General features: G+C 37.3%; 1 protein-coding gene across 3 annotated transcripts; it reads right to left on the bottom strand.

The window, feature by feature from the left end:
• Positions 1 to 751: 751 nt before the first annotated feature.
• srsf3a (serine and arginine rich splicing factor 3a) lies at positions 752 to 7,199 on the bottom strand. 3 transcript variants are annotated; one of them, XM_037775307.1, is made up of 7 exons: positions 7,055 to 7,199; positions 6,068 to 6,121; positions 4,350 to 4,554; positions 4,098 to 4,238; positions 1,884 to 1,907; positions 1,712 to 1,792; positions 752 to 1,363 (listed from the first exon to the last, which is right to left on the bottom strand). In XM_037775307.1, the coding sequence occupies exons 2-7, from the start codon at positions 6,069 to 6,071 to the stop codon at positions 1,336 to 1,338; spliced, it is 483 nt and encodes a 160-aa protein (XP_037631235.1). In that variant the 5' UTR covers positions 6,072 to 6,121; positions 7,055 to 7,199; the 3' UTR covers positions 752 to 1,335. The 3 variants fall into 3 exon arrangements, with proteins under 3 accessions (XP_037631235.1, XP_037631245.1, XP_037631253.1); XM_037775317.1 differs by lacking the exon at positions 7,055 to 7,199 and adding an exon at positions 6,558 to 6,686; XM_037775325.1 differs by lacking the exons at positions 4,098 to 4,238; positions 4,350 to 4,554; positions 6,068 to 6,121; positions 7,055 to 7,199 and adding an exon at positions 2,797 to 3,261.
• Positions 7,200 to 10,703: the final 3,504 nt, after the last annotated feature.

The raw sequence follows: 10,703 nt of genomic DNA on the forward strand, positions 1-10,703 counted from the left end.
TTTACTGAAACCATGACAGAGTTTCCTGTGTCGGTTACACTTGTAGCTGTCAGGCAACGGCAACAACATGCAGTACTTCCTGAACTGAGTTAATGTTCCATATTTACTTTGCAAAATGTCATTTGATTATTGTATATGCTGAATTTAACATAATGTATACCACTGTGCAATATCGACATTTTATCTGTCATATGTGCAATAATATGAACCATTCAGTCTATTATATTTAGTTTTCTTAGTTTACTTATTTATCTTGTTTTCATTTTTTTTACTGATGTCTCTTGTTTACACCGTCTCCTTTGCTGCTGTAATACTGCAAATGTCCCTGCTGTTGGACAGACAAAAGATTATCTTAACTAGGGATGACAAGAATTCTTTGAAGCTTCGATCATTGCCATAGTAATCGATCTATAAATCGGAATTTGACTTTGTTTTTTTGTGATATACAAGTATGTAACAATGATGGATAAATCTCAAAATAGCCCATGAAATAAGGAATAATCCCACAATATTTCCTCATTATTCAACAATTATTAGTTATTCTCAGCATTTATCGCTGTTTGTGTGTAGAAGTGTATGTGTTTACAGCTGTACAGCAGCGGCGCTGTCCCGCGAAGCTTCGAATACCTTTGATATCACTCACCGAAGCTTCAAGCCCCCCCAAAAATGGTATTCGGGACAGCCCTACATCTCAACATTATATAAATCTTATTGGTTTATGCAACTATCCAAACACAAAAAAACAAGATAGTCACCTTGGAAAACCATTTATTGAACAAGTTGTTTAACTGCAGCACAATTTGTCAGAGTCAAGCATAGTTGAATAGAGTAAATGCATTTTTTTTTTTTTTTTGCAAAAAAGTGATAGGTAAAACACAGAATTACAGATGTTTTGGCTTCAAGGATAGCCTGCAAATAACAGCACCAGTATTTAACATCATTTGTTGCCAGTCTGATTGGTATCACTAACGTATGCTCCTACTGGTGGTGCATCTCACATTAACCCACTGCCAGGAATTTAAGAGTCAACCAAGAATTTAAAAAAAAGAGCAAAACAAAAACAAATAAAAACATCACATGAGCTTTAATTCAACAGTTTAAAAACAGGATGGTAATGTAAAACTAAATCCAGTAATCCATTTCACAACATGCAGGGTACGATAGAATTTGCTTTCGGAGGAAAAGACTTAAGTCCTTTGTTGTTAATTCAACAGACTGCTAATACACAATATGCAACGTGGCCGACCCTAGAGAAAAGAAAAACATGACTATAAAAATTTAGTATTTTCCCCCAACCGTAGCAAGATCCTGCAGATGAACCATCGCTCGACGTCCTCATTTTCGCTCGTTAGACCGGGAGCGACTGTAAAATAAACAAATTAGTGAATAGGTGCAAAATGAGTGGTAATAAAAATACTTCAGCGCTAAGATTATGTGTTCACACTACGAGCGACAAAAGCAACAAAACGAACAAGAGTGGCCAGCTACATTGTCGTTGAGCGCTCGCTGACATAGTTCTGTTGTTAAATACCAACATAACTACGGGACATGACCAACAGCACTTATAAAAAAACATTGTTGTTGTGTCAGTTTGTAGCTTCATGTCACCGGCTTCCACCGAAAATGACTTGCAGCCTGTTGCTGTGTCGCTCGTAGTGCGAACGCAACATTAGAGTACGATACCATTATAATCAATAATGCTTAAACTTGCCTCCTGGACCGTGAGATGGATCTTGGGCACTTCTTGTCTCTGGAGAGAGACCGTTGTCTCCCTCTGTCTCTTGAAAGAGACCTGGTGAACGACACGAAAAAACAATTAACACAAATTTTATCTTTAATTATCGACAAACGCAGAGTTAAATAAACGGTTGTTTCAAGCTTACCTGCTGCGGCTGCGGCTCCTCCTCCTATAGCGTACGTAAGGTAAAACAGTGAAGCAAAAAAAAATTAGTAAAGCAAATTTAACCTTCCTATCACTAATGAAACCTTTGGTATTCCTGATCCTTAGAGACATGGATTACACGTGGAAACGTGGTTACACGTAGTTCCTTGTCTGTAAATAGAAGGATCATCTGCATCCATGAACTGCATCAAAATCAACTCATTAAAAAGGAAACTTTGTCCAATGATCACCAATCATGGAGCCAGATTTCAGAATATAGGACAAAATCAGGGCTCGACATTAAGACAACTAAAATATGTTACTACTTAATCATGGCAAGTGGGCAAAACATTTCATAGATGACCTGTCTGCTGCAAGGCCACTATAAAAGTGCTTTTAAACGACAGTCTAAACGGAGACCGGGATCTTCACTTTTATGTAGGACATTTCGTGAACCACTGAAAGGTCATCAAAACCACAAGTAACCTACATGCATTGGCGCTCAAGATTGCTGCGAAACAACCTTGATAACAAATGTAATCTTTAGGTGAGAATCTGGGACACTCGAGGGGAAAGGATATTTTCACGGAAAAGGGGAAGAACATTAAAACTACAAAAACAAAGTACACTTCATTCCAAGGGCTATCACTCAAGCTGGCTTAATGTCGAGCCTTGAAAATGCACTCCGTAGCCCAATTACACGGTGAACATCCGATAAATGTAGTTCATTTTTTGCAAATAAAAATAGAAAACTGACAGCAAAGTTACTTGACCACAACTTTTGCTCTGTAGATTTTTGCAGCTCTGCACTGAACTTGCTCTAAATTACATAACTGCTGAGGGAAAACTGTCAAGCACCTTTGAAAGCTAGATTAAGCATCAAAACTACAAAGAGCAGGATAAAAGAAACTTACTATTTTGGGGGATTTGGACAAGATAGAAATGACGCAAGGAAGCCAGACTGATGGTGAGGGAAGTCGAATTGCAGAGAGGATTTGCCACATGATGCAAATGTTGGCGATATGAAGTTGCTTGGTGGCTGGTTGGAAGGGGTAGTTGTAGACTTTCCCTGCCTTTTTTGGGGGGGAAGGATGGGAAGGGATGTAAAGCCATGGGCTGTTCCCGTTGATACAGTAGTTGTGTGGAGAATAGAGAGTAAAGACGCTGATTGGTTGATAATGTGAAGTGGGCTGCTGTCGATTGGGTTAAGGTTGGAGGAAGAAGAGGAGGATGCTGCGAACTGCATGCTCAGGAACCAAAAGGTTGGTGGAACCTGACGACTGGCGGTGCGCCTTGGTCATGTGACAACACCAGCCAAGCTGATGGGGGCTCCCTGGTCAGCAGTCACATGATGCTGAAAGAAGACTAGTTGACTGACTCAGATGGTGAGAAGCGTGGTGGTGACTCTGCAACGGGGTTCAGTTTTATTAATAGATGGCAACTGAACTCAGAAAGAAAACAAAATTTACACCTGCAGAAAGTAATTCTAGAAATTACCTGTAAAAATGTTTGATGGATGATGAAGTGCATACTGTGCCTCTTAAAATGTCCCCGTACACTCTGGTAGAGCTTGGTCTCTTTTACAGACATACCGTTACAGGAGTTCATAAATAGTCAAGTGTTTACATTAGCCGTCTTTGGACTTGGCAGTCAAATTTAGCAAAATTGGCAAAAAATAAAAAATACCCTTGAAAGAATGAAATAATTAAGATTTAAAAAGTGTCACTCCGTTTAATGTAGATTTAGATTTTTAAACATATTAAGGAAAGGGAGAGACATCAATATATCAAATCCTGAAGCAGCCATATCCACACATTATCTATTGATGAACTCATTTTGTATGTATTCTAATAATTATTTTATTTTACCTTCATGATTTGCAGCACTTAAGAGTGATAACAATTAAATTTAGGCAATTGCGATGATCAATCAGAAACGTCCTCCTATTTCATTTTGGCTTAAAGGTTGACTAAGCTTTAATAGGTCTGAGATCTAAAGATATGAGATTATTTGTCAGTGTGGGAGGTTGTCAGATTTATAGCGGCTTTGCCAAACTAATATTTTGATGGAGTAAAAAAAATGCTTACAGTGTGTGGGGAATGTAAATATACTTTGTAATTTGTGCTTAAAAAACAAACAAAAATAAAACACACACACAGCAAATGAGACTGTAAATAAAAACGATAAAATTAATGGTCAAGTAGGAATTTCATACCTGCGTCTGACTGGAGGACTACGTCGCCTTAAATCATCGCGAGGGCGTCTACCCCCCCCCCAGGATGGAGGATGGCCGCGGCTCCTTGAGCGCTTTTCCCCATTGGACAACTCCACGCGCACTCGACAGCCACACATGTTCCTAAGCAAAAGTCATCACATGAGTGAGAAGGTGCAAAAAAAAAAACAAAAAAAAAAAAAACATGCACTACAAAGGAACAACTACTAAAAGATGTGTTGACAAAGTTTTTACCTTCCATCCAGTTCTTTCACAGCGTCGGATGCATCTCTAGGATCTTCAAACTCTACAAAAGCAAAGCCTGGGGGATTCCTGGCAACCCAAACACTTCTTAAAGGACCATAGTACCCAAAAGCACTTTCCAACTCTGTCTTGTTTCCATTGTTTCCTAGATTCCCAACATAAACCTTGCAGTCAAGGGGGAATTGGTCAGTTTGGCCTGAAAGAAGGAGACACAAACATATGTTGAATGTTGCTTACGCATCATGATAACATATGAGACTTGTAAAATGAATGTACACAAACTGTGAGTGTCCCTCCACATTTTGGATGATGAAATTCCAAACTACAATAATCTACATGACCAACATCTACCTTATTTACTTTTTGGTGTTAAGTTCATGGTTCATTTTAACTATCGCTTGTTTTGCCCAATTTAGTTTGTTTCTTTAATTAGGATTGAACATTGTGAGATGGGTTGCTCTATGACAACCCTTTACAGGATTTTTGCATCAATTTGTAGGGATGCACCGATACCGGATCAGATATCGGGCCAATACTGACTCACATAGCTCGATCGGGTATCGGTGACAATGAGTCCGATCTATTCAGTTCTATGTTTATACACTTTATAAATTATATACTGGAATTTTAATTTCAGTTTAAGTTGTTGCTTTAAAAAGGTTTGCACTTGAATTGTAATTCCTGTTAATTTTGAAGATTTGTTTTGCCAAGTTGTTGGTGAATGATTTATGATTGACAGTAGTGATGCAGCCAAAAGTTAATCACTGTGGGAAAATAATGCAATGCATTGGAGGAAGTCCAGCTGACATGACACAGCATGTATTCCAGTAGTGTTTTAGCATCTCAGTTCGTAGTGATAATGCCCCAGGGTCTGCTATTGTTCGCATGCCAATCTCAAGTAAAACACTGTAAACCTGCAAACATTCAATTTTAGAATTTGCACCGATCAGACTTTTTCAGTCCTGATATTGATGGGCTTTGAGTATCGGCCGATACCAAGTTCTGATCCGATACCAGTATTTATTTAATAAGCTGTATGCCTCACTGTGTGAAAATGACTGTGGTCATTTTTTTAATGTGTAAGGCAACATCAGGCTTGACTTAAGACATTGCTTTTCTAACTTTGTAGACCAAAATGTAACAAATAAATACATAGATGTAAATATACTGAATTATCTATTATTAAAAAATAAATAATACACCAGCAACTTGGTAAAAAATCTTCAAAATTAACAGGAATTACAATTTAAGTGGGAACCTTTTTAATGCAGCAACAAATTGGTCAAAAATTAAACAGGAATTCAAATTCCAGTAAATAATGTATATAGTATATAAACATAGAACTGAATTTAATAGATCGGCCCCATTTTCACAGCAGTTTAAGCCAGTATCGGTCCAATGCCCGATCCGGTATCGGGGCATCCCCCATTGGATTTTGACTAAAATTGTAATGTTTGGATTTGAATACATTAGGAACACTACTGGGAGGCTACAGAAAGACATAAAAACATCAAAAGAAATACAATAATGGACCCGCCCTTTATTGAGTGTGACTTCTGTTTCAGCAGTTATCTGGTTAAGTCAACTGATACCGAGTGTGTCAATGTTTAATTGGCTTATCACAGTAGCTACATATTTTCTAAAGGGATACACCCTGTAGTGTTCTTACCTGAGACAAAAGGTAACAAGGAAGTATTAATTTCACTTACTCATTTCACCAGATTTAAATATCTTCTTGTTAAGAATCCTACAATCAGATGTACCTGAAAAGAAAAAAAACAGAAATTGTTACAACCACATACCTGACTTCTGTGTAAAATAAATGATTGAATGTCCATATCGTGTTAGAACATCCTGCTCTCAGTGTTTGGCTCAGTAACGTTACACATGGATAGCTCGCTCGACAGAGCGCTTCATTATGTCTCTGCAGGAGAAAAGACCTGTTTATTATAAAAGATAACTAGTCTCTGCTGTTAAAATCACAGCATTAACGTGCATCATTACTAAGAGCTGGCTCACCGTGCACTGATCATAATAATCCGGACTGTATTGTTGGTTTTCCACTTGGCGGTATTGTTTCCTTGTCCGGACACGTTTTAGCTAACATCCTACAGAAACTCCACTTTAACTACCACTATAAACGATCCTGGGATGTTTTCAGTTAATCCAACGGTGTAAAACTAAAGTCTAACTTCGTACCTTTCTATCCTTACATCGTCTTAATCATTTAGTTTGGCATTGGTTTAACCAGAGTCGGCAAAAGGAGGCTAACGTGTAATGCTATCGGTGGCTACACAAGCTAACGCTAGCTAGCAACCGGAGGTACTTAGCTTGTGTTAGCTTGTGCGTAACAACGCCTTGGGTTTTATTAACACCGGCTTTTGTTACTTTAAGGCGCAATTTGCGTGATCTACTTGATCACTAACGTTAAACATATGTAGTGTCTAAAGCAGGTTAAGAACATAACACATATTACTGTTGCCAGGATACCCAACCCCCGCAGCTAGCAGCCATGCTAACGCTAAGCTAACGCTAGCTAAGCAACGCTGTTAGCATTAGCACATTTAGCATCAAACCACGACGACGCGGTGATAAAGAACATTACCTTCTGAGCCCTCCTGCACAATAACACACTTACATTACATAAACAGTGGAGTGAACCGAGCATCTCGGTGTATTTAAGACTTGTAGCTCACCTTTTGTTGGATTGCAGTTCGACAGTAACGTTAGCAGCAGTCAACACGCCGTCCGTCCGCTCAGCTGCTAGCTTCACTGTGACCAGCCAGACAGCACTACGTAGAGATATACACGGTGACGACACATCCGGTCTGTGAGCCGTGTGTGTGTTTGGAGGGAACAGAGGTTAGTTCTGTATAGCTGTTTACAGACGGGTCAAAGGGTCCACTAAGAGATGCAACAGTATGGAAGTTTTTATTGGACTTTATTAGTTGTAACCCACAGAAGACATTACACAAATGTGTACCATGATCTGCAAATATTTCACTACCCACAAACATGTATATTTGTATTTGTGTTGTGTTAAGTCACATCCACAAAAATAAAGGGTAATTTGCAAATACACATAACTTCCTCTGTAAATAGGTATTTTAAGGATTACATGTAAAGTGATATGTACACATTTGTGCATCTATTTCTACACGTGGAATGATATCTGCGCATTTACAGATCGCTTCCTGTGCATTTGTGAAATGTCTTCTGTGGGTTGCAACTAATAAAGTCCAATAATATGGAAGTTTTTATTGGACTTTATTAGTTGTAATCTACAGAAGACATTCCACAAATGTGTACCATGATCTACAAATATTTCACTATCCACAAACATGTATTTTTGTGGCTGTGACTTTACACAACACATACAAAAATACGTTTGTGGATAGTGAAATATTTGCAGATCATGGTACACATTTGTGAATTGTCTTCTGTGGATTACAACTAGTATCTACAGATCTGCTGCGGTACCAATCGGACAAAATTATGTAAACAAACGGGGAAAGTTACAAATGTCATGTGGCCCACAAATGCACAGGAAGCGATCTGCGAATGCGCAAATATCATTCCACGTGTAGAAAAAGATGCACAAATGCGTATATATCACTTTACATGTAAACCTTAAAATACATATTTACTGAGTAAGTTATGTGTATTTGCAAATCGCCCTGTATTTTCTTGACTGTGACTTTACACGACACAAATACAAAAATACGTTTGTGGATAGTGAAATATTTGCAGATCATGGTACACATTTGTGAATTGTCTTCTGTGGATTACAACTATTATCTACAGATCTGCTGCGGTACCAATCGGACAATATTCTGTAAACAAACAGGAGGAAAGTTATAAATGTCATGTGTCCCACAAATGCACAGGAAGCGAAATGCAAATGCGAAATGCAGTGCGACAATGTCACATTATCTGTGCACTGTTAGCATTCTGTTAGCATTAGAGTGGGTGGAAGACATAGCAAGTTATATACTCATCTGTAGTGAGTGACTCACTGTGAGCACTGTCAAGCATTAAAACAGGATCAACCAGAAATCATCAAGACCTATGTGAAATATTGTTTACTAAATTAAGTTTAGGCAGTCTGGGGTGTTCATGCTGGTGGGAAAAAAGCACACTCAGGAATCCAGGAGGTCAGGAGAGAATATGAGGAAATACATATTCAACTTTCAAAATCGGAGGGAAAGGCATAGTTTAGAGGGAAATAAGCCAAAAGTGTCTGGGATGGTGTGACAAAAGGAAGATACTTAACATTCATGAAATACAAAATAAAGTAGGAGGGGTAAAATGACAACAGAAAAGCATACAGAAAAGTCTAAATATACTTGGTTTATACTGACAAGTATACAGAAAAGTCTAAGTATACTTGGCTTATACTGACAAGTATACAGAAAAGTTTCAAGAACCTGAACCAAGTCCAGCTGCTGCTGATTTAACCCTTACTCGGATACCATGACCTGGACAACAGAAAAGAGCAAATAATCATAAGTAGATTAAGAATTTGTCACATCAATTTGAATAATAGGCTACAATATTTGTCATAGGGAAACATCTTAGTGGTCACAGACTTTTCTGTATACTTGTCAGTATAAACCAAGTATACTTAGACTTTTCTGTATACTTGTCAGTATGAGCCAAATATATTTAGACTTTTCTGTATAGTTGTCAGTATGAGCCAAGTATACTTATACTTTTCTGTATACTTGTCAGTATAAACCAAGTATACTTAGACTTTTCCGTATACTTGTCAGTATGAGCCAAGTATACTTATGTAAACTTTTGTTAAGTATATCTCTGATAAGTACATAAAAAGTAAACTTTAAGTATTAAGTCTTATTTTATGTTTAAAGGAAGTATACTAATAGCACACTTGAATAAACTTATTTTTGGTAAGGGCAGTGTCAAGAAAAGGAGACCATAGAGCGTGTCTTGGTTTCATGAAGAGGAAAGAGGAGGGACTATAGGATTAAAGGTGTGATTGACAGTGGAGAAAGGGGAGGGGAGAACATTATTTTTGGTAGGGATGGGCAGATCGATACTGTGGTAGATACTCAGATACGGGTGGCTGAATCACTTTCAAACTACTTTTGTAATGTTTATGCTAAAACAGCCCTTTATTATTCAATAAACCTTTATTAATCCCCGGAGGGAAATTCAGGTGTCAAAGCAGCAACAGCAACAGACAGAATGAAACACAAGGTATACAAAATAATAAAAACAGTAAATAGAGATATAAAAGATACAGGGTGAATGGGTTAACATATTGTGTACAGTATGTCAATAAATAAATGTAGTATGTACATATGCGCAGTCTATAAAGTGGTATATAGGATGTATAGTGTATAGTAAGTGTAAAGTGGTTAGAAGTCCAAGGTGGTTGCAGATAGTGCGTGTTTATAATAATTGTACTCTTATTTGCTTTTGTAATAACTCTCTTCAATAACCAAACTCCATTCTGTTTTAGTCTGTAATATTCTTGCACATTTTGAATTTTGCACAGCTACATTTGCACATTTACTACCTCAATTATTTTTATTAAAGAACAAAACATTGTAACTTGCACACTTTGCTAATGTATATAGTATGTTATTGCACACTGTCTAATGTATATAGTATATATACATTAGATATATATACATATGTATATATAAATAGGTTATTCTACCTTTATAATTAAAATTTTTAATGCTGGTTGAATTGGTCAGATATATTTATAGTGTATTCCAATATTCTTTATATTTTGTGTTCTCTGGATATATTTCTTTAGTGTTGACATGTACATTTTATATACAATTCCTGTGCATTGCTTAGATAACCTGCTGCTGTAACACAATAATTTCCCAATTTGGGATCAATAAAGTACATTGAATGCCTTTATTGCCATTGTATCGTTAAAAACCATACAACACAATTTGGAGTGCTACTCCTGTATGGTGTCGTAATCTATCTATCTATCTATCTATCTATCTATCTATCTATCTATCTATCTATCCATCCATCCATCCATCCATCCATCCATCCATCCATCCATCCATCTATCTATCTATCTATCTATCTATCTATCTATCTATCTATCTAATACATGTGTTATTATATGTCAGGTGATTTGCCTTTATTTGTAGAAAACAATCTGTATCGTATCGAATAAAAAAGGTTTGGTATTTCCCATCCCTAATATTAAGGTCTTTTTAAAACCACCTGATTCCCAGGCTGTGGTAGACTATAGAGTAGCAGTGGAGGGCTTAAACCAGTAGGAGGCAGTAATGCAACTTAAAGGATAACAACTTCCGGAATAAACAACAACGAAGAAGAGGAAGTAGTTCC

This window comes from Sebastes umbrosus, chromosome 1 (genome assembly GCF_015220745.1).
Source record: "Sebastes umbrosus isolate fSebUmb1 chromosome 1, fSebUmb1.pri, whole genome shotgun sequence".
Classification (NCBI taxonomy): Eukaryota; Metazoa; Chordata; class Actinopteri; order Perciformes; family Sebastidae; genus Sebastes; species Sebastes umbrosus.

Bases quoted from the DNA above. Each gene is read 5' to 3' on its own strand.
- srsf3a (XM_037775307.1), bottom strand. The intron at 4,239-4,349 runs GTAAAAACTTTG...ACTTTTGCTTAG, and splicing joins GTGAAAGAACTGGATGGAAG to GAACATGTGTGGCTGTCGAG. The intron at 1,364-1,711 runs GCAAGTTTAAGC...TTTATTTTACAG, and splicing joins TCCATCTCACGGTCCAGGAG to TCGCTCCCGGTCTAACGAGC.